This window comes from Corvus moneduloides, chromosome 2, assembly GCF_009650955.1.
Source record: "Corvus moneduloides isolate bCorMon1 chromosome 2, bCorMon1.pri, whole genome shotgun sequence".
In the NCBI taxonomy this organism is placed as follows: domain Eukaryota; kingdom Metazoa; phylum Chordata; class Aves; order Passeriformes; family Corvidae; genus Corvus; species Corvus moneduloides.
In genome coordinates, this window is record NC_045477.1 from 88957053 (window position 1) to 88981521 (window position 24469).

The 24469-nt window shown below is 41.1% G+C and overlaps 2 protein-coding genes across 9 annotated transcripts in view; one reads left to right on the forward strand and one right to left on the reverse strand.

The window, feature by feature from the left end:
- Positions 1-4683, forward strand: part of CYFIP1 (cytoplasmic FMR1 interacting protein 1) — a 75835-nt gene extending 71152 nt beyond the window's left edge. For 2 of the 3 annotated variants that reach the window (XM_032100255.1, XM_032100254.1), the window contains exons 28-31: positions 627-721; positions 1865-2103; positions 2987-3134; positions 3601-4198. In XM_032100255.1, the coding sequence (XP_031956146.1) occupies positions 627-721; positions 1865-2103; positions 2987-3134; positions 3601-3765 (647 nt within the window). In that variant the 3' untranslated portion in view covers positions 3766-4198. Of the gene's footprint in view, positions 1-626; positions 722-1864; positions 2104-2986; positions 3135-3600 lie in introns of all 3 variants that reach the window. The other variant, XM_032100256.1, reaches the window with a different exon arrangement.
- A 2298-nt stretch (positions 4684-6981) lies between these two features.
- On the reverse strand, positions 6982-20376 carry NIPA2 (NIPA magnesium transporter 2). Of its 6 annotated transcripts, none has more exons than XM_032100265.1 (8): positions 20162-20376; positions 16670-16723; positions 12809-12869; positions 12243-12399; positions 10478-10534; positions 9651-9741; positions 8945-9105; positions 6982-7978 (listed from the first exon to the last, which is right to left on the reverse strand). In XM_032100265.1, the coding sequence occupies exons 4-8, from the start codon at positions 12379-12381 to the stop codon at positions 7341-7343; spliced, it is 1086 nt and encodes a 361-aa protein (XP_031956156.1). In that variant the 5' UTR covers positions 12382-12399; positions 12809-12869; positions 16670-16723; positions 20162-20376; the 3' UTR covers positions 6982-7340. The 6 variants fall into 6 exon arrangements, with proteins under 6 accessions (XP_031956156.1, XP_031956153.1, XP_031956159.1 ...); XM_032100262.1 differs by having other exon boundaries at positions 12243-12441; positions 20162-20375; XM_032100268.1 differs by lacking the exon at positions 20162-20376 and adding an exon at positions 20046-20065.
- Between the last annotated feature and the right edge of the window lie 4093 nt (positions 20377-24469).

The window sequence follows — 24469 nt, forward strand, 5'->3', positions numbered from 1 at the left end:
TTTGTTTCTCTTCTGTCTCCTTTCTTTTCCATTTCTCACTGCTGGAGCAGCTGATTTGTTCTGCTTGGAGAAATCCCATCAGCTACAAAACTCTGAGAATATTCCCAGGCTCACAGTAGCTACTTGCACCTCTACATAAAACTAACCAGACCATTGTAGACGGTATTTTCCCATTTTCTAGAAGACATTTCCTACTTGCCATTGTTGAGGGAGTGCCAGCTGCTTTTTAGCCTTACTATACACAAGATTCCATCCTCATTTTACCTCACCTTCTAGAGACAAACATTTTATACATAAAGACAACTTAGTTATCTTAGCACAAGTGGGGGTCAAATATCTAAGCAGCAGCAGCATAACAGAGCCTTATATTCTTCCTTGAATTTAGTTAATTAGATGTATTCTACAACAAATCCTTCTTTCTGTTTGCATATGTAATGTAGCATTTTAAAATATGTGTGTTTTTTTCTAAAAGTGCCTTGAAGATTAACCAGCTACTTAGTACTTAAATTGCCTGTAAAATAACACAGTTTTCTTCCTCACTGGATAAAGATTGTGTTAAAATAAAAATTCTCTTGGTTAATTGCAATTTATGATTGCTCTCTTCGCTTTTTTTCCTGTTCTTTCAGAGGGTGAAAGACTTGATGCTAAAATGAAGAGACTGGAATCAAAATATGCTTCACTACATTTGGTTCCTCTCATTGAAAGACTTGGCACACCCCAGGTAATCTCTCTCATTTGTGTCAGAGGCAATTAAAGAAATTTCTGAGCATCAGAAAGCCTGTCCTGATAGCTCCATCAGATAGCACATCCTGCTTGTTCACACAACAGGATTTTTATTTAGACCCATGAATTTGGTAAAGCTGTTAAAGCTCAGAAGTTTAAAACATTTGAGACTGGGGCAGAAGTGACGCATTTGGGGGAAAATGCTAATTGGTATGTATGTTTACCATGGGATACTATCCCAGTGTAAGGTCCAGTCTGGGGGCTCCTCCTGCAAATTCCACCAAAAGCAATGAATTTTTTTTGTGCACATGAGTGTATATATATATATATATATTTATTTATTTATTTATTTAAAACATTTTGTCACTCTTTCAGCCACTTAGAAACTCTTAGAAAATGAGCTGTCATTTGAGCTGAGCTCTTCTGGAAACAATGACCAAAGAGAACATTCTTGAACTGCCTTTGCAGCTTCAGCACTATTCCCTTTTCTCCCAGTGTGAAGGTGCATTAATCCCCTGCTAACTTTAGCAGTTTACTAGTGGTTGAGATGTGAATAGTAGAAAGTAAGAGCAGAATGCCCTGAAGCAGAGTTTAGGCTGCTTTTGTCATTGTAGGTGCTGCAGTTCAGTAGGTGCTGCTGCACTAGGAGAGAGCTGTCTGTGTGATGGCACCAGCTGGGACAAGCACAAACAGCATTGCCTGCTATGGATTTTGTCTGAGCCTGTTGGTGCTCCTCTTTGGAGCTTTCTCATCTGGTAACAGCCGCAGCTGAGGGAGGTGGGCAGGAGAGTGCAGGCAGGAGCTACAGCAGAGCTCTGAACTCTTGGTTTTGCTTTCTGCCTCCATTCAGACAAAGAGTTCTTCAAACTACCCTGAAATAAATCCAGGACTAGCATTACTGCAGTTAGTGTTACTCACTTTAAGCCTGTGTGCTTGAAAAGGCTTTTACAACTTTCTCTGAATGTTTTTCCAGTGACCTGATCCCCAGGTTAGCAGTCTGACCTCATTTTAAGTCAGAAGACACTTCTCTTAGAATAAACCACGTGAAACTGAAAAATGCGTTGTATTCATTCTTCTAAATAAAATCTTCTGGTGAAGTGGCTTTTACCAGGATTTTGCACTTTGTTTCTCTCTGCTTCAGCAAATAGCAATCGCGAGGGAAGGGGACTTGCTGACCAAAGAACGCCTCTGCTGCGGCCTGTCCATGTTTGAGGTCATCCTGACGAGGATACGCTCCTTCCTGGACGATCCCATCTGGCGCGGACCCCTGCCCAGCAACGGGGTGATGCATGTGGATGAGTGTGTGGAATTCCATCGCCTCTGGAGCGCAATGCAGTTTGTCTACTGCATCCCCGTGGGAACACACGAGTTCACTGTGGAGTACGTGCTGCCAGCTGCCCGCAGTCCCCTGTGGGCAACAGTGCTTGGCTTGTCCTGTCGTGGCAGTGGGGCTGGAACGGAGGCGTTTGAGTGCCTCTGCAAGAGCGTAGTGCAAAACCAGGGAAAAGTGCTGCCATCACCGGCAGGGGCTCATGATCTATGAACACAGATACTATTGTATCTGCAGTGAAAATGACCCTCTTTTTAAGTATTGCCAGTGTATAATGAATGATCCCGTGACAAACAGGCTCTAGCACGTGTCTTTCAATAGGGGTCATACCCCTACAGGCATTCAGCTTAAATAAAATAGCAGCATATTTGTGCATCTATCTTTAACAAGTATTTCTTCTCTGAATAAGAGCAAGAATGAGCACTTGGAATTTAACATGATTAACATGAGTTAACCAGGAACTGTTGTTTGTTCTTGGTTTTGTTGCTTTTGAGACTATCCTTATTTTGAAAAATTGTTGAGCCGTGACATGCTTTTTACTGAGCAATTAGAAAACAGCATAGGGCATTTGCTTCCTTTCATGCCTGCAGCCTAAAGGAGCAGAGTGGTGTTGAATTCTCGCTTTGTTTTCTTTGAAAGTGTTGTTTCCACTGAAAATGAAATGTCATGTCACAGGAGTCTAAACGGGGAGTAAATGTTTTTGGAGTAACTTGGCTACATAAAATTGAAGAAGAGGAGTTCTGTTTTTTTGTTAAGCATCCATTTGAATTGTTTGTGATATCTCCAGTGATAATCAATATACCAGAGCTTTTGCTTTCTAGATGAATGTCTAACATATTTACTATTTAGTGTAGTGGCTGTTTACCGAGTGTTTACTGTGACTGTGTTTTGAAGATGTAGGTGAAACCTGCTCTGTGCTGTTTCCTGTTCCAGGCAGTGCTTTGGGGATGGCTTGCACTGGGCTGGCTGTATGATCATCGTGCTTTTGGGACAGCAGCGGCGCTTTGATGTCTTGGATTTCTGCTACCACCTGTTGAAAGTCCAAAAGCACGATGGCAAAGATGAGGTTATCAAGAATGTGGTGAGTTGAAAACATCTGTATTTGCTGTAGTAATAAAGACAACATCAACTCAGAGCTGTTTGTACTCAGATGCAGCATAGATGTGGCAATCCATTTTTTTTAGAATGAATTGCTGAAAATGAGGGCACCAGGATTTTCAGAAACAAAAGATTAAGGCATTAGGCTGGAGTTGGAAGACTGGTCAAACAGAATTCTGACCAGTCATATATATGAGATTTTTTAATGCCTTCCATCTCATATATGTTCATTCCGATAATGGCAAGGCTGCTGTAAATTGAGCTGCTTTGTACCCAAAGCAGCACTGTCGAAAACCAAAATGCACCTTGGATTTCCATTGGCTTAGCAGTGCAAGGGAAGCATTTGTAACATTGCTGGGAGAGGTGAGGTAGCAGCATTTGCTGCTTTTCTGGCTAAGGCTTTTCATACCCAAAGCTAATTCCTGTGTCTGTTTTTTTGATGTTTGCAGCCTTTGAAGAAAATGGTTGAGAGAATTCGCAAGTTCCAGATTCTGAATGATGAAATAATTGCTATTTTGGACAAGTATTTGAAGTCTGGCGATGGAGAGAGCACACCTGTGGAACATGTGCGCTGCTTCCAGCCACCAATTCATCAGTCCCTTGCCAGCAACTAGATTCTCACCTAACAATACTTTTTGCACCTATTTAGGCTAAAAGTGTGAGAAAAAAAGCAAGAAACAAAACCCACACTGACAGTTTTAAAGAATACTCTCATCTGCATTTTTCAGTACGCCTGTGCCATTTGAGTGGCACACTGTTCTCTCCAGTCTCCAAGCACAGTAACAGTATACGACCCATACTTATTTTTCTAGACTAAAATTTTATACACTTTGATTAAAAGCCTGTAAGATTTTTGAAATCTCTTTGCATTCCTGTCCCGAGGTGGCCATTTTAGACTGGACTGGTATAATTTTCCCCTGAAGCTATCGAAATAATGGCTGTGGAGAATAAAAAACTGGGTTCTGTAGAAAAATATTTTTAGAAATCAATGCATAATTGTTTGTATTAGAGCCTTAATTGCTTAATTTGCCTTTATTAAAAAAAAGAGAGAAAAACAACAAAACAAACTCTGCTGGTGCTTTGTGAATAATTTTCTAGTCAGTTGATTCTTCTTCCTCTTTGCAGAACTATTCTCAGAGATCAGTAATTATGGAAATGAAGGCTATTTAAAGTGTTTGTTTCAAAGTTATTTAACATGGAGGTGACAGACCGACTGATCTTTTTAAAAGGTGGAAGTTGGATTGATTAGAATGGGGACTGTTTACTTTTTCCTAATGAGAGCTTCTAACATAGCTTATGTTTTGGTTGGCAATACATACCCAAACACGTTTACAAGTGATGATGAATTCTTGTTTATGAGAATCTTGACTACGGTGATCAGGTGTAATCTATCCCAGTACATAAACTCTAATGATGTTAATCATGATTTATTATGGAAAGTATTTGTTCAATTACACTTGCTGTATTATGCAAACACTGCATCAGTAAAATTGTAAAACATTGCAACTATAAAAGTTGAATTTTAAAGCAAACCATTCAGCCAAAAGTAGTAACTCCTGCTTGCTTACTCCAGGATCCTATCAGTTTGTCAGCTGGCTTTGGGATCAGCCCTAACCAAGATGTTAAGATGGTCAGAACAGACAGAGACAGGTAATGACATGTTTTACCCAGGATACGGATTTATGGAGATGTTGCTTGGTTAGTGTTTCTAACCTATAGTGTGAAACCAAGAATGCATCCCTTTGAGAACCTGTTTTTCTCCTTTCCCTCTTACCAGATCCTGGTTAGGTTACAGCACATCTTTTCTCCTGCTCAGCTCTTTCCAGGTGCTTCATAGCCATGAAATTGACTCCAGCAGTGGGTAGAAATGAGCCTCTAACAGAAGAGGTACACAGGAAGCGAGGAATATGTACGTAGGTATTGGAGTGGCAGAGAACTCGATTTTGAGGAAAAAAATTACCTGAAATTTACTCAGCAAAACAGGATGGAGATTTTCCAGGAAATCTATCAGCACGTTTCCACCATAACAGGTTTTCCTAGGACATCTGTGCTTGAGAGCTGTCGTTCTGGAGTGGTGTCTGTCATGGTGAGAGTGCACACAAGGCTGCCCGGTGCGTGGGAGACAGAAGTCAGAAGCACTTGTGCCTTGCTACACCAGCTTGTTGCAGGATTTCTTTTACAAGGTGTTTAAACAAATTTTCTTCAAGAAACGTTCTTTTAGATAGCACTTTTGGTCAGCTAGATTCTTCCCTGTGCTTCCGGCTTCAGTTAAGCAAATGAACAATGTTCCTAATTTGTTGACATCATCATTGGTTTAGGGATATCTCACATGCCTGAGACTTTGGCTTGGCACTGGTGCAGAAATGGTTAATTAATAAAGCCTGATTTTTTTGTTTAAGAATTATTTAAAAATAACTAATCATGATGTGAATAATTTCTAATTCTTACCAGTTAACTTTCAGCAATAAGAGACTTGGTCTCTTAATGTCTTAAAACTACTACCTTAAATACATATTTTATGATCACTGAGGGGAAAAAAGTTAAGACAATTCAGACATGAGTCCTAGGGGATGATTGTTTCCCATTTTTAAAATGTAGATTTTTTTTTTTTCCCCCAACAGGATTATAGACTTGGTAGGAGCTAAACATTATTTGCCTGGTATAACCTTTCCTACCTAAAAGGAAAAATGCAGCAAGGTGCATAAAAGGTGTAACTTTTTCTTTTTTAATTTGTTCTTATCAAAAACCAGGTCTGGAGGCCAAAGTGCCCATCAGCACAGAAAGCAGCAGACTATACTATGTAAAATGATAACCTGCTCCTGGGGTAGGCTGGTGCTTTGGTACTAGAACAGGCAGCCCCAAGTTCAGCAATTCCTCTGCTGTTTGATGTCTTCTCTACCACTCCCTGGTTCTTTGCTGGTTTTTGCCTAAGTGCTGGAGGCACCTTTTCCCCTGACTGAGCACAGCTGATGTGATCTGCCTTTTGATTACAGAGAAGCTCAAATTCTGATCTTCAACCAGAATTTAAAGAACCTTTTTCTTATTTGACACCTTTGCCCCTCCTGTATGTTACGACACACATCAAAGGAAGCAGAAGAATTTTGTTTCACAGGTGGTAACTTGGGGTTTTTTCTGTCCTAGGAAAAATCTTAATTTCTCTTAAACACTAAGCACTAGACCTGACAACATCCAGCAGTAACAGTCTCTGTCCCAAGTATTTCCAAATTTCACATGTATGGTAAAATGTTCTTATAAAACCTTCTTCCCTAATTTTCATTTTCAGCCTTTACAAAATTAAATTACCAGTTACTTGCCTCACCCTTTTTTTTTCCCAAGCAATGTTTCATTTTTTTGGCTCTTTTTGAAAAACTCAGTGTTGCAGCCAGTGCCTGTGTTGCTGCAAACAAAATAGCAAGCTGTAACGTCAGGAACACAGGTCTGCAGAGCAGCATCAGAACCTGACCTCTTTTACAGAAGAGCGAACAGCTCCTTTCACTACTAGTATGACTCAGATCCTTCCTTCTGCATAAATTGTCGTGGCAGGAGCTACCATGTCACCACCATCTCACCTATCCAAGCAGAGCAGAAGCTCCTGCCTTCTTGTTTCTGCCAGCCAGTTACTCTGATTTGGTAAAGCTGGGGGTTTTTGATGCAAATCCAGCAAGTTTTGCATACAGCTTTACCTAACCAGTATTTTCAAAGCATCAGTTGTGCTTGGTTGTAGCTTTCCCTTTTCTCTTTTACAAACTAGGACAGGAGTAGTTGCTGCAGCTCCTGTTTAAATATGGTTACAGTCACTCCATGGTCAGTTAGGGCACAAGTACAAAGGATCCAGTTTTGCTGCAACCTTTTTACCACCAATGCAGAAATAAAGCCATTTATTTTTGATAAAATTGTAATTAGTGCAATACATCTTAAAAACAGAAGAATGAAATGAAAGTATTTACACATAACTTAAGCAACAAAACCAGTTGTGGTCTGAGGTAATTTTAGTACTTTTTAAAGTAAAAATAAGGCAAATAAAAACCATTTCAGTGTTCTTTATCCAAACTAATCGAACTCAGAAATCAACGATTGTCTACACATACTGTTAAAAAGTACATGAATTTCCCGACAAGCTCAGACATTTCACAGGAGAAAAAAAAATTCCAGGGTTACAGAATTGTTCTTAAGTAACACGTAGATATTTTCAGAAGGCTGACAGGCTTCCATTTCTCCTGGCTGAGAGACTCTCAGTGGATTGCATTTCACCTAGGCAGGCAGAACTTTCTTCATCATCATTAAAGCTGTCAAATGTGCTCAGCAAAGTGCCATTTGCTGCTCTATCATCCTTCCGCAGAGAGAGGGGCAGGTTTGCTAGGGTGAAGTTAACATCTTTGAAGGCATGCAATAAAAAGATCCCCACAATAATAGTCAGGAAGCCACTGAAGGTGCCGATAATGTCATCAGCCGCCATGTGTTGCCATTCCTTGAAAAGGATGGCAGAACAAGTTAAAACAGATGTTGTAAAGATTACATAATATATTGGAGTCACTATTGAAGTGTTGAATATATCCAGAGCCCTGTTTAAATAGTTGATCTGCGTGCTCACACAGACAGTAAGGCTTAGCAGCAGAATCCAAGACAAGGGATGTTTCAGCACTGGTTTTCCTGCAAAAAGTTCCTTTATAGTGATGCCCAGACCTTTTACACAGGAGACTGATAAGGCTCCAATTACAGAGCAAATTGTTATGTACACGAGAATGTTGGTCTGTCCGTGGCGAGGTCCCACCACACATATTAGAATTAAAGACACAATGACAACGAGCGTTGCGAAGACCACAAAACCTATGGTTGGGGAAAAAAAAGTCTCGTTATTTATAGACACTATAAATTAATATTAATTATTATTAATGGACACACTTGTTACTTATGGACTCTATTTATCAGAAGCAGGGGTACTTATCTTAGGGCTGCAGGGAAAACACTCATTAACAGCTGGACTGCTTCAGCTTAAACAGAAGAGTTCAGGATGTTTCTCATTACTCCTCCACCATCACAGTTTAGATGATGCTAGAGTGAGCTAGCCAAAACAAAGAAAGTACCTCAGGCATGCTCTACTACTTTTACCAGTCTATTGTCAAGACGACTGCAGGATTAGATTGCTAAATTGCCTTACACCCAGATTCACTGAGGTGTAGATGCCACTGGACACAGGCTTGAGTCTGAATTGAGTCTTTTTTAGGAGATACATTTTGGCAGGTGGCTGTATTCATCAGCAGGTTTCCAATGATCAGGTCATTCCTTAAGAACAGCTTTTTAATCTCTGTGCTGGCTATTTCCTCATGTTTAAGATTGGAATTGCCTTTGTATAATTAGTATTTTGCAGATGTGCATTTTTGAGTGCTCATCTTCCACGTAGGCACAGCAGCTCATCTCTAGGATTTTACTTCTCAGCAGACACCACAACACCTACTTTTTCATTTTAAGGACAGCTCAAAGTTGGGCTTGGAGATGACACACTTCAATCAAAATTTATAGTTTTGTTTATCTACCTGTGCTGCTGCATTTGTTTGAACAATCACCTCAGTGGTTGCCATCAAGGCACTTTATTCAAGGCCAGACAAGTTCATTGGCATCATGCAAAGGTTCCTATGGAATTATATTACAGAATTCAAATCTCTACTTCATTTGAACAACATGTCTACATGAAGCAGACAAGGCCATCTTCCTGGAACTTGAGAGCAGCAGTAATGAAACTATATAATGAAGAAATGATGGGCTGTGTACATATCAAGCCAGCATTTTTCTTACCTGGATCACCTAGTTTGTGGGACATTTCATCCAAAGTTTCTACTTCTTCCTCTTGTGGAGCATGAATTACCATCACAGTTGATCCCAGTATACTTAACAAACACCCTATTTTTCCATGTAAATTAAGTTTTTCATTTAAAAAGAAGGATGACAGAATGGCACTAAGAAATAAAAAAAGGCACCAACAAACATGGAATTAGTAATATCCATTTGCTCATCAGCTTACAGGTTGTTTTGACTGTACAAGTCACTTGCATACACAATGTGCAGCTTAAAACCAGCTATTTTCTATCTTAAGGTACTTGCTATGGACAGAACTACCTGTTAATATTTGACATCTCTGCCCAGAACCCCTTTTTTATGCTGCCTGCTAAAAAAATGCTGTATCTAAGAACTTGCAAAAATAATTTAAGACAGACGAAAATTTACTTAGGAATGAAAATACTGCTCTGTTGTAATCACCGTGTTTTTGAAATGCAGAAGACAATAGCTTTTCAGAGATGGACGTGGAGATGCATTGCTAGAACCCTTTTATATCATAGCCACTACATATTTGGAGAAACTTAAAAGTTACTCCTGATGTTTATAAGCACTCTATTATGAAGAAGAAACCCCATTTATTACAGCATAGTTCAGTGACATATTTCTAAAGAAGTGTTTTACTTTTGTCTCTCAATTCACACTGCTGTCTGTTAGTGTTTCTTACCTTACAAGAACACTGAGAGCTCCTAGAGGAGTCACTAATGTAGCTGGTGCAAAAGCATAGGCAGCAAAGTTCGCTACTTCGCCAGCTCCCACTGCACAGGAACAGGAATTAAAACCTGAGTTAGGCTGTCATGCAACAAACCTCTGATTCAGGGCAAGAGGTCATGTAGACACAAACACGCAGCAAGGGAACAATGGAGGATTCTAACTATAGCATTCAGCTAACAGTACTAGCAGAACACACCCCTGCCCCTCTCCCCCACTATTACATTTTAAAAACAGGCTGTGGAACTGCAACAGGTATTAGAATTGATTCTACCAAATCAGAAGGTGTTTTATTTTAGCGTCTATGTTGTAGCCCCCCAGCCTGCCAGCTTGACTCATGAAGTTCTGCATGGAGAAATCTGCAATAGCAGGATATAGCACAGCACATACAGTAAGCCACAGTTACCTGCAGCCGGTAAATTGAGAGTTCAAGCAATAAAAAAATTCAGAAAACAGGCATAATCCCAAAATATGATTCCCTTTAAGAAATCCTATATATCTAAGCACTTTTCTGCTGAGACAAAAAACAGAATGCATATGGTAGCAAAGACATACAAAACCACTGCACAAAGAGGGCAGTTACATTAAAGGAAGAATTTCTGATGTGAGAGAAGTTACAGTAAAATCATTAGAACTGCATGCATGAATAACATTACCATGTATTGTAGAATCCCAATCTCATTCCCTTTTTTTGTAACCATACTGCCATCTGTGGCATAATTATTTATTAAAATTATACAATACAAATTTTTGACACTTAGATGAATAATTTTTGACACTTACTTGAAAGAAGTCCAGCCCACCATAGCCATTCCTTAAGGTATGCATGACCACCTTGACCTAAAATTGAAAGAATGTTGGCTATTCCACTAAAAACAACGACACCCCATCACTAATAACACTGCCATAACATAATTTTTGCAACCCATGTCCTTAAAAACATGAGTAGCCTTTTGATACCTAGGCTTTCTAGGTAGAGGGGTTGAAATCAAAGCATCTTCAATTTCTGATGTGCATGTGCCTCCTACAGCCTCCTTTGATAACAAGTTATTTCATTTCTTTTGTATTAGAAATGGCACTGATGATCATATCTGCATTACCCTGAGAAACAGTTCTTTCCAATCACTGAAATGACATGAAAAGCCAAGTTATGTTTCTCTTACTATAAGACTGCTACTCTGTGGAAATTGTACATGGTTTATACGTGGTTGATTACATGTACAAACATCACATTTTCTCATTCCAAACTAGGGTGCATGAATTATGTATCTCAAGATCAACCATCTTTTAGAAGCAAAGATGACAGGTACTGAATAAAAATATTCATAGTCAACCTTCTGAATCGTCTGCAGATGCTGCAGCTATCCTACCTAAATCTATCTTCTTTCAATTTAAAGCCATTGCCCCATGTCCTGTCACTACAGGCCCTGGTGGGGGGAAAAAAAAAAAAAATCTGTCTTTTTTATAAGCCCCCTTTTGGTACTGGAAGGTGCTATAAGGTCTGCCAAGACCCTTTTCTTCTCCAGGCTGAACAATCCCAACTCTGTCAGCCTATTCTCATAGAAGTGTTCTGTCCCTCTGATCATTTTCATGGCCCTTCTCTGGACTTGCTCCAACAGGTCCATGTCCTTCCCAGATTGGGATCCCAGAGCTGTCTGCAGCACTGCAGCTGGGGTCTTGCCAGAGCAAAGCAGAGGGGCAGAATCCCCTCCCTCACCCTGCTGTCACACCTGATTTGGATAAGTTTGGCTCTCTGGGCTGTGAGTGCACATTGCTGGGTCATGTTCAGCCTCTCATCCACCAGCACCTGCAAGCACTTCTGGGCAGGGCTGCTCTCCATCAGTCCATCCCCCAGCCTCTGTTGATACTGGAGGTTGCCCTGACACAGGTGCAGCACCTTGCTCTGGTTCTTGTTGAACTTCATGAGGTTTGCACAGACCCACTCCTCAAGTCCATCCAGGTCCCTCTGGACAGCACTTCCTCGCTCTAGAGCATCAGCTGCCCCCCTCAGCCTGGTGCCATCCACAAACACGCTGCCAGTGCACTCAATCAATCCCACTGTCTGTATCACTGGTGAAGATACTTAATAGCACTGCTTCCAGTATGAAGCCTTGAGGGATACTACTCATCACACTCAATTACTACACGTGGTTTTTAGTTTTCTAAAACAATCTCCTGACACCCAAACACAGTTAACACTCTCTTAAATCCACTCATTCAGGAGCACATATATAGTTAAGAGCGCTGCTTCCAAGTTCAGTTTGCAAGAACAATTTAGATTTAACTGACATACAAAGGAATCCTTTGACAAGTGTCCCCAGAGGGCATTACATATGCATTAAATAGCATGTGTCACACACAGTTACGGCTATCTGACACCAGAGAAAAAATACACCAGCTCTGTGTTTTAGGTTTCATATACACGTAACAGAAAACCAAAAAAGTCAAAACAAGACCATTAGTTTAATGAACTAATGAACAGAAATAATCTTCTGTTAAACAGCAATATCTAAACATCAGCAATTTATTAAAAGATGTATGTATTTACCTGCTCTCATGGAGCCTTTCCTGGCTAACCGGAGGAGACCTTTCTTTTTCAGGATGAAACTTCCTCCAATGAAAATGCTGGAACTCATAGCCAACACCAGACCAATACAGAAGTCATACCTCCCACGAGTTTGGCTCATCTCGTAAGCTACTAAACACTGTCACATTGATCAATGAGGAGTAGAACTTCTGTTACTCAACTGAAACACGAGCAAAATAAATACATTAGAATTAAGTTGGTAGAAATACGTGCTGTATAGGAAAATCCTCAACAGCTCATGTGACTGGTTCTCCTGTAAATGGCCTCTTCTAAGAGAGGTTAACCAAAAAAATGGCAATCTCTGAAGCATGGGTAACCTTGCACTAAGGATGAGTAACTAACAAGTTTGAACACAGAGAAGGGAGGGTTTCTGACCTGAAATATAAAACCTGAAACCCAAATAAAAATTCTTTTAGAAACTGCAGGGAAATTTTACAAATATGTAATTTATTTTTCTTTTCATTGAGTACACAGATCTGTGTCTGGCGCACCATGTAACTAGTGATATTGATAAAAAATTTACTTACACTGAAATCAGTTTGTAAAAGAGTTTGAGAACAGTTGCAGCATTTCTTCCATATAAACTCCCTAGAAAAATTAAAGAGAGTATTAGATGTTTAATCATATAGCCATCTTCATAATACAAACAAATCTCACATGCATGCACATCCAATTACACTTTAACAGGAAAATCTGGCAAGAAATAAGGCCTTTGTTTGTTAATTTATTTTATAGAGTTTCCCATACTTGTATGAAGCACCTTTCAATATTACTTTTCCCTGTACTTTCATGCTTTCAGCTTTGATTGATGTGCTATACCTCTAGGAAAACCTAGCAGAGCTACTGGTAGGTTAGCATTAAAACTGAGCACAGATCCTCTTACTTGCATCCAGTTAGGCTGTGAAAATGTAGAGGAAAACAATAAGCAATCAACATAGCACTGCTCAAAATGCTGCAAGAGCCACAGTTCAAAATTCTCAAATCCTCTTCCCTTAATCCTTGCACAGTAATTTTTAATATCTTATTTTGTAGGACAAACTAAGTAAATGATCTACAAGAGAGTGCTTTCACTTTCTAGCCACTTTAAAAAATAAACTAGACTCTTGCATGATACAAAACCACCTATCAAACAAAACCAAGAAAGACAAATCATCAGTGCGTGAGACAGACCAAACCCAGCCATCTCACCAACTGTATAAAATATCATCCTGGTTTTGAGTTCAAACAAGACTTTCAGTTCCTTGAAGAAGTTTTTAACGCAAGGAAAATACATAAGACTTTTGTGACTGTTCTCTCTACCATCTGTTCTAGCTGGTGTAAGGCTCTCTGTTCAGGTAACTGAGCTAAGAATGTTCTTCCAACTCCAGCTGGTGCAAAATGTGACAGTGGTATAGCATCACCTGGGGGAGCAGGGGCTGGTTTTGCTAAGCATTATCATTTACAGGTTTTTTCAACAGTTGCGACTTTAATTACATTACTAATGGGATTATTTTTACTAGTGCAGCTTTTTACTAAAGGAGAACTCTCCATATTGGCAAAACCACATTTTTCTTTTCCTTTTCTTCTCTCCCTGGTTTGCATACCTTCACCTACACTGACAGAGGAAAAGAGCATCAGTTAGTCCCATCCTGACACCTTCCACCCACTGCATTCCAGAAACAAGGGAGAAGCACAGGCTGCTTTTCTTTGCAGCAGAGGAAGAATTTGATTGCAGAAGAACGAGGAAAATTGTGTGCTCACAGGTAGTTTTATCAATTTAGACTTGAAAAGGATGCTACACTTCGAAACCTAGTATTTCTACTTTCCCCCATGTCCCAAATACACTGACTTGCCCTGTCAACCACTTTGTTAACCTTGTAAAGAACTCATATCTCAACCACATAAATTACATAAATTCAGATAAATTACTGCTAGCTCCTCCCATCAAGTTTATTTGTCCTCACACACATGACCAGTGTGCAATTCTGCTTGGGCTGGACTACCTTATTTCCACCTAAGGTTTATTCAGATGTCTACAGTTGCAGACAAACATCACACAGTCATGCTGGACACAGCTGCTCTGAAGAGATCTGGTTCCCACTGCATACAGCACAGATATAATTTGCACATGTAGAACTGACATGTGCAAGGTCAAAGCAGTACCAAGCACTGGAAGTTTTGCACTTCAGGAAATCAGGACTTTAATTCTAACCCTAAAACTTAATAAAAGAAGAACTAATGCATCCTCATTAATATAATCAAGAAAAATTATCTAAGGGCATGAGAAAAGAAAATGCCATGAAATGAGCAGTTTCTGGAATAAATACGCCTCTCATTTTCCTGCCTTGGGACGTGCCAAAGCTGTTTCATTCCAGCAGCCAGGGCCACTACTAGGTTATAAACAGAGAGAAGCCAGAAAATGTAGGAGTTAAATAAAGCTGGCAGTCGTGTAGCTCTGCAAAGGTTCTTCAATCAAGTTCACAGCTGATTTTAACACATAGAACACTTCATCCACTCAAGACCAGCAGTGTCATGGAGGAGTACTAGTTTCCTGCTCTGATTTCAGAGAAGTAATGAAGGGCTGAGACTCTCCTACTCACAGAAGCTACAACATCTACCACACCTCCAAGAGCCACTCATTAATGAACTGCCTGTGGATCTGCTGGCGTCATGAGTCATAACTCTCAGTGTGCAGCAGTGCAATGACAGACCACACAGGGAACTGGGTTTGAAGGTTATCAGACTGGGAGAGATGCAGAAACTTGGAATGAGAAAAAAAAACTGTGGGAGACAAGCAAATCCAGATTAGCCACAAAGTTTTGTTGCTTATTTTCAAGATGTAACCAAAATGTATCACAAATGCTAGCAAGATACAGACTCTAAAACACGAGGTAACGCTTCTTTGCTCAAAAGTCATTTTCTCTCAAAAGTAGCACAAACACAATGCTCAACAGTTGTTACATTTATTGTAGCAAGTGCGCTCCCTAAATATTCAGAAACACTAAAAGTGGTATAATAAGATTAAGCAATATTTTACATTTAAAAACAGATCAGCATAAGTAAGAATGTGGGAATTACCAGCCAAAGAAAATTAGTATCACTTCTACAAGCTGTATACTGTATGGAAGCAGTAACTAGAGCTGGAAAAGGCAGACAAGGTGCATTGCTCCAACTTTGCTTACTTGGCCACAAGCCCTCTGGAGTTCAGTAGACAGTCTTAAAAGACTTACAAGAAGTAATCTAAATCTATGCTAAATTATTTAAATTCAAGAATCTTTTCTAAAACCTGCTCTTTTCAACTATGAACAGGATGATGCCATAAGCAAAAAAATGACCTTAACAGGCCATTTACTTCAACCCTTTGCCATGTACTACGTAATTCACTGCTGCTCCTCATTACAGATAATTCAGCCAAGCTTCTCCCACAAAATACTTGCAAAGGAAACTTCACAAACATGGCAGCCATGCTTTGATGCCATTAGGAACTCTCATTATCTAATCATCTTCACTTTCACTACCAAATCCCATTGTGTTTTTCCACTCCAGACTGGAAAAAGATACAAGTTGCTTTATCTCTGTATCCACATATCAACATTACTCTGCAGGTTAGGTGCTTGGCACCTCCTGCTGTGCCACCCTCTGGGTCCTTTCCCAATAGCTTTATAAAGTGCAATTTCCAAAGCTGCATACAGTACTTTAGTTTGAGTTATTATCACTTCTGCAATACAGTGGTAGACTGTATTTCTTTTCAAACATCCAAATCAGGTGGTTTTCTTAGCCCTTTGTCTGCAGTCACCTACTGTTGACTCATTTTCAACTTCTCTATTAGTATAACCTCCTGCATTTGTATAGCAAATTATTCCTGGCTGGGTGTAATATCTTCCATTTGCTCCTATAAAAAACATCTTTTCTTTAGAAATGTTTCCTGAAAACATTCAACCAAGGTTACACACTGGCAATCCTTCCCTGCCCAGTGTCATTGATTATTTCTTTGTCTTTTGAGCCAGATCAATAACATTAAACAGCCAAAGATTCAGACATGAGGGAATATTTTTAAATAAAGGCCTGCTTTGGCAAGACAGTAATACTCTAGGTATAGCCATTCTGCATCTTTCAAACTGTCAATTCTGCTAGTTTACAAGAGCTCCATGAGAAGTTTTGTGTTTCTAACATTGGAATTAAGCAGCTATTTAATGCCCTTCTAGCCATAAAGCTTGTCATGGAAGAAAAGGGGGTTGAATCAACAAGTTGCTTTAACAAACACGCATTGACTATTATGTGTCTTGTTGGCTATTATGTGTTCCCTTCTTCCTTTCCACAAGCATAAAACTACATGAAACAAACATTCCCTAACAAAACATAAATCCAAATGTTCGGTGATGAGCCTTTAGAAGGCTCATTATACATACCAATTTTGTTCCAAAATCCAGAGGCATTCACTTAAGTATTTCGAAGTTAGGTTTCTAAAACAGAAATTTAAAATAACATTAATTGGCATGTAAAGAATTTGGCAAAAATATTATGTCCATTATTTCAAGCCAAATTAATTTTCATGCATGACATAGAGGACTTTACAATGTCCATCTATGCTTTAAAAAGGAAGAGGATTTTTGTTTTAAAAACACTTGAATAACAAATCAGTATGATTTTTGATTTCATCTTCCTTAGATACATCTTGCCTTATTATATATTTTATTTCACTCGTTTGCTTTTCACTTCACAGATCAAAGAAACTAACCTGTGATCTAAGCTATTCTTTAGAAGGTACTGTATTAAAGTTGAACTGAAATAGCATCCTAATCCTTTCAGTTTTGTTCTGTAATTAAAGTGCTAAGGCACTTTTATTGCAACATAACTACTATTGAGTTTTAATTACTGGCTTTAGTATGGTGAGTTTTCAGAGGATGTTTATACAGAATCACAGAATTAGAAGGAACCCACAAGGATCATCAAGTCCAGCTCCTGGCCCTGTACAGGACAGCCCCAAGAACCACACCATGTACCCGAACACACGCAGGTTTGAACTCTGTCAGGCTGGTGCTGTGATCACTTCCCTGGGGAGCTGTTCCAGTGCCCAACCACCCTTTGGGTGAAGAACATTTTCCTAATGCCCAACCTAAACCTTCCCTGACACAACTTCAGGCCATTCCCTTGGGTCCTGTCACTGTTCACCTCAGAGAAGAGATCAGTGCCTGCCCCTCTGCTTTGCCTCATGAGGAAGCTGTGGACCATGATGAGGTCTCCCCTCAGTCTCCTCTTCTCCAGGCTGAACAGACCAAGCACCCCCAGCTGCTCCTCATACAGCTTCCCCTCATGCCTTAGGTTTTAACTTTTATATTTTTCAAATCCTGTAGCACCCAGTGTGTAACTGAAGTTTCTTGTAGCCTGTTAACTACTGTTCTCTCATGCTAGTTAGACATAACAAGCTTCTCCAAGCTTGCTCTCCAAGGACACCCAGATTGTCCTGGGCCCAAAATGTGTAAACTAACGTCTTAAGAAGGGGGGTAAACTTGGGGAAATTACATCATTAACTGAAGTTTTAATTGGAGAATTAACCCTGATATGCAAATGAACCAAACTTATAAAAGTGTGAAGAACTCGTGACTTGGGGTCCATCTTGGGTGTAGCCTCTTGACTCCCAGGGGTGTACCTTGAAGGCCCTTCAGATAAATACCTACCTTTATTCCCTTATTCTTGTCTAGTCTCTGTTTTTAGGTGGCCATCTCAGGCATCACCCCTCTACCCCCTTCACCACCTTCACAGCCCCCCTTTAGATATACAGAACTCTGGGGCAGTGGGAATATGAACACAGAAATAGTCTCAGTAAGACTACTAAAATCCCCCCAAATATATAATTATTAAATCCAAGCCTTCCTCAGTCATATTCCATCCACTCACAAACACAGCTTTTAAACACAGGTATAAAGAGAACACTGAAGGACAGCTACAACAGAGTATTAGAATAAAAGAGCTCAAACTTCAGTCATGTGCACCTTTCAAAGGCCAAGATGGATGCACGCAGTACCTACAGATTCTGTATACACTGTTTACAAAACAACACGTTCAATTTTGCACTGCACATCTGCAGTTTTCCACCTCTGTCAAAGTTAAAGACTGCCCAAGCTTATACACATAATTATTTGCGTATTACACATAGGCAAGCTAAAAAAATATTTATGTTCTATATACGCATATATATAATGTTAGAGGCACTATCATATGCTCAGAAAGCAAAACATACCATAACTATCCTAAAGTTGCCTATTTTAAAAGGTTTAGATAAGCTATGGGGAAAATCAATTCTTTACAGCAGATTTCTATTTATAAAGCAAAAGCAACAAGCACGCCATTTTATGAAATTAGGAAGAAACAAAAAAATGCCACATTAAAAATCTACTCTTTGCATGTGCTGCTTGTAGTTATTCTATGAAAAAAGACCTTTAATTCAAGCATTTTCACATAAAGCTAAAAAGTATCTTCACTAAAACAGTATTAGTCATTAACTGAATACAAATACAGACAGTCCATTACAGTTGATACTGCATTGATTGTTTTCACGGAAAGCTATCAAAACAGATTCAAGATAAGACTCGCCTCATCTTTGCTGTACCTGGCACATGAGTTCCACTCCCGTGGGAGGGGCAACCAGCACAGGGTCACTGAAGGTCCACCTTTAGTATTTAATATGGGCAGTTTCAAATTTAAGATAATTCGGGAAGTTAAAGTCCAATCTAGACATTAGTCACGGCTACTCCTTTGACACAACTGATAACGTGTTATAACTTGCTTTCTCTTTGCCAGGATTTTATCATGAGAATTAACTACTTTAACAAAAGCAGAACTAGACACTGAATTCTAAATACAATGATACTGACGAAACCTTACGGAATAATTTTCTATTGATTAAGACGGTATCTTCCAGAGGAAAAAACCACAACTGTATACAATGAGGCACATCAAAAGCATTAAGATAGAACCACAATGACTTACATTTATCACATTTTCATTACAAACAATGTTAAAGACATTGTAGTGAAATAGAGAAAGTTGACTGCTTTAAAAAGATTGGGAGGAAAAACAGGGACAAAAGAGTTAGATCCAGGCAACTTCACAGTGTATGAATGAACACAAATCTTCACTCTGAATCACAGAATCAACTAGGCTGGAAGAGACACTTGAGATCAAGTCCCACCTGTGACCCAACCATCACCATGTCAACAGACCATGTCCAGTCTTTTCTTGAACACCTCCGGGGACAGTGACTCCACCAGGTACCTCCCTGGTCAGCTCATTCCAATACCTCATCACCCTGCCTGTGAAGAAATTCCTCCTAATGTCCAACCTAAACCTGTCCCCTGGTGCGTCTTAAGACTACAGTGAACTACAGTGCAAAGCTAAGATTACTTTTTCCACGTCAAAACGATGCACCAGGGCTCTGAAGGACTACTGAAGGTGCTCCGGAACCAGGCTGCACAACCCTCTACCTCGGATAATTCAACCCTGGACCAAACTGAAGATGAACCGGGTTAGCTCCCTGGTTAACCACACGCACACGCCAATACGAGGCACAGCAGCTCTGGAGCACGGGCAGACCCAGCACACCGTACCTGGACACCTCTGCCCGGTGGGAGAACCCCACAAACAGCCCTATTCAGAGCTTTTAATCTCGGCCTTCTCAGACCAAACCACAAGTTTCCCACTACGGAGAAACCACCCTTGCGCTCGTACAGCCAGACCCAAGGCCCGGAGCCCCGCGCCCCCGGCCCCGGCCCACTCGCTCCTCACCCGCAGCGCCCAGCGCCGAGGGCCTTGCGCCGAGCGCTTCGCGGGGAAGCAGCCCCGCCTCCCCCCGCCCCCCGAGGGGCCGGCCAGGCCCCCTCCCCGCCTCTCCCCGCCGGTACCTGCGGTCACGGCCCCTCTCACATCCCCGCCGGAAGCGGCGAACCAAGAGGAGACGGGGGCGGGGGAGGCCGGAGCGGGCGGCGGGAGGGGCCGGTGCCCGTGCGCTCCAGCGCCATGAGCGGGCGGGACGGGAGGGACCGGCAGCGGCAGCGCAAGGCGAGGCGGTGTCCCGGGCCCGTCCGCCCCCTCCGCTCCGCGGTTCCGGCAGCGGCCGCCGGAAGGGGCGCGGCCCGGCCCCGAGCCCCGCCCGCAGCGGGTCACATTCCCCTTCCCGCAGCCCCGCCTCTCCCGGGCTGGCGGCATCCCCCGGACGGGTGCCGGCTCCCGGCAGAGTCGCGAACCCCTCTGCGGCCCTGCAGCTGGGGTAAGTCATTCCCGCGACCCACCCCGCGCGGCGCCCCTGCCAGCGTCCGCGCTGCGCAGATTTTACACTCACAGAAAGTCGCACAATCACAGGATGGTTTGGGTCGGAAGGGGACCTTGAAGATCATCCAGTTTCAACCCACCCTGCCGTGGACAGGGACACCTTCGACTAGATCAGCTAGCTCAAAGCCCCATCCAGCCTGGCCTTGAACCCTTCCAGGGATGAGACATCCAGAACTTCCCTGGACAACCTGTTCCAGCTCCTCATCACCCTCACAAATACGGAATTTTTCCTAATATCTAATCTAAAGCATACCCTCTGCCACTTTTTACCATTCCCTCTTGCCCTGTCACTACATAAATAGTCTTGCCCCATGTTTCCTGTAAGTTCCCTTCAGGTACTGGGAGGCTGCAATTAGGTCACCCAGAAGCCTTCTCTTTTGCAGGCTGAAATAAACACAAGCTGTTTGCAGTAAGGGAGAGAGACATTTTACTGGTCCAGGTAAAGGGAACGGTTAATGAATCGGTTTAATCCAGGTCACCCACTCTCAGCACGTGCTTTACAACCCAAACTGCTTTAATCTCATACTAAGTAAATGGATAAATACAGTTAGACAAATATTTGTCCTCAGCACACAGCAAGGAGTCTTTGAAACAGTCATAACAAGCATCAGGCTCAGAGGGTTCTTTGGTTTCGTCAGGACTATCTCTGAGTATGCTTCAAGCAGCTGCCTTATAACACTAAGTCTGAACTACCAACACTGCCAAAATACCTGTGGTAGCTCTGCATGGAAGATGCAGCTCTGCCTCTTTAAACAAAAGACAGTTTTGTCACATTCCTTAGTTAAAGCAGTTCCTATTTTTTTTAGCCTTCTCAGCATTTATGTTGACATTATCCTAGTCTGCACAAGCAGCTGCTTCATTTTTGCTAAACCTGGAAAGACCTGGAAACAAAACCAATCTTGGCTTTCCCTTGTGGGATACCCGTAACAAAGCCACTCCTCATCACTTTACCCGCCTGTTATATCTCACTCTGTCACAAAAATCAAATTTCTACACCACTCAAAGCACATGGATAAATGTTAAGCCTATTTTATTCTCTAAGGCAACATTCCATTCCCCATTATAAAACTAATCTAGTATTCTTGACATGAACTTTGCACTTATAAAATAGTTTTGTGTGTGTGTATATAAAAACATACTTTAATATAGAAAGGCTGCTAAACAATTTAGAGTCATTACCTAAGTAATGACACAGTAGGACACTGGCTTTTCTGTGGTTTACCAAAAGATACCAAAACTGTGAAGTCTTTGAAAAAGTTAACAGCTAGTGAAAATGGTTTCTCAAATGGATTAAAAAATTAAAACCTGTACCACCTAAACCAGTACAGTATAAACAGAAGTATCTAAGTACTGATAGCTAGGTTCAAAGTTTAAAGGAACTATAAGAACTACATGTGCCTGTGATCATGCCAAGTGCTGATAATGTGTATGTGTACATATTCCTGAGTTAAACAAGAAGCAAGTCAATTCAGTCTTCCCTTTCCACTCTTGTCTCCCTCTGCTCTCCTCCCTTCAGAAACACCTCTCAACCAAGCTAAAACAATAATGAATAAATACCTGAAAATATTAATTGGACTCCTCCAAGCATTTTAGACCCTTGTGGAACTTCAGTCATTCTGTTAATCTCCTTCCTTGTGTTTCTTCAACTGCTAGTTCTGCTTAACATACATACATCTGTTCACACAAAGTATGAGTTCAAGTGCTTCAATTTGGCACAAAATTTGGCACACTAAATACTTACTTTAAAGCCAAGGGTTGTGCTCAGTAATGGAAAATACTCAAACCATCTCAGAGTAATTTACAACAGCACAGTATTTCAGGCATGTTTGCTGAGTATCTGGCAAGAACTCCAAGCATGAGAATGTTGGTAATCTGCCTAACTTAAGCCATTCTCATAGGGCAGTTCATCTGTGCAAACCATCCTTATGCCCAAGGAATTTCACGAGAGAGGTCAGTGTAGGTACTTCTGCATGGCTATGGACAGGATTTTTCAGGGCTTAGTATCTCCTATGTGTATAAACATCTTGTAAAGTTTAAAAGGGCAAAGAGCAAAAATACAACCTCAGTAAGCTCTGACAGGGTCTCTGGTGACCACTTCCCTGCTGTGTTTCATGAAGACAGCTCAGTAGAACAAAGAAACCATGTCTGTGAGTCTACTTGTGCAACATCTGCAGTGTCACTTACAAGGAACTTCAGGGATTCTGCTTAAGACTTGTAGAACAAAACTCACAAAAATCAACAGGAATTTTTTTTTTCTTTTGACACAATGAGATTTTTGTCTTTAACACTCTCCCCATATGAACTGTGTTGTTGAGATAAATATGCTTAGGATTGATTATGTCCCAGACTTTCAACAATACCAGTGGTGTTAATGGCACATTTGCCTTTACCACAATGCTGCTGCCTCAGAGGCCTAGCTCCTAAGATGCACAAGACAAGAATAGATAGCTGAATTTTCTTGCTAACAACGTACAGACTCCTTATCCTACCTATTTAAAAATCAGAGATGCCGCATGCAGAAGTGAAAGCCTTCCTAGTTTTCTGGTCTTATCTTAGTACATTGCATTAATATCATCAATACCTTTACAAATAAAATTGCAGTAAAAAATCCATACCCATCTTTTCCACTGCATACATTTAATATTGAGGAGCTAGTTTCCTTGTTTAAAGATAATTTTGAATTTTGACTGGTAGTTATATCAATGCATCCCTGTTGTGGTTTGATGCTGGCTAAGTGCCAGGCACCCACAAAAAACCCATCTACTTAGTTCCTTTGCTATAGCAGAGGAGAGGGAATTGAAAACGTCATTATCATGAGTTGAAATAAGGATTATTGAAAAAAAAAAACCACTTTAAGGCAAAACAGGTTTAAAACTTAAACAGTATACAGAAGATTTATTATTAACAGAATTAAAAGTAAAAAGGGTAATGAGAACCAAAGCAAACTTTCAGAACACCTTTCTTTCCCAGTCCCTCCCTCTTTCCACCAACCGTGCAGGGAAACAAAACATGGGGTTTTGGTCAGTATTCCACTTCTTAAAAATCTTTCTTCAGTACGCTTAAGGAAAAGACTTTCTTCTGCCGTGCTCTGGAATCCTTCCCACGGAAGACAGTTCTCTGCGAAATTTTAAAGCGCGGTTTTAACTTCCACAAGCAGCAGTCCCACCCGAACCTGCTGCAACGTGAGTCCCTCCCACGGGCCAAGTTGTTACAGTGCGGATACTGTAACACACGTATCAAACAAGGAGGCCTGTGGAAAAGAAATATATATGGACTGATTATTGATAGATGTTTCAGAGATGTTTATTTCTCCAGCTGCACCAAGTAGTTTTCCCACAGCTGCCCAGCGTGGGTCATTTTAGTTCATGGACTTTAGTCTTTTAAGGATCAGCTGTTCTAGATTGGAAGCGAAGGCTCTCTTCCACTATCTCTAAAAGCAAGGATCATCTCGAGTTCCTCATTAGATTACAGTTTTCAGCATCCACACGCTCCAGCGTGACTACTCTTCTTCATGGGCTGCGTGTGGATCTCTGCACCCCCCATGCACCTCATGAATCACAGGGAAACTGTTTTATTACAGTCCTCACCATGGCTCGCAAGAGAATCCCAGCTCCGGAGCTTGGAGCACCTCCTCCCTTTCTTTTCGCTGACTTCAGTGCTGTAGTGTTGGTTCTCCTCACGTGTCCTTACTTTTCCTTTTCCTCTGACTTGGAAGAAAGTTGGTGTCTGTAAGTTGCAGTTGACAGGTTGATCTCGTCTGGGCTCCGCATCGAGGAATTGCTCGCCATGTCTCTTGCTGATGGCTGTGTGGTCCTCACCGGCACCACACGGGCGGCTCCGGCCTCAGGAGAGCCCTGGCCGTGCGGTCCCAGCCTCGGAAA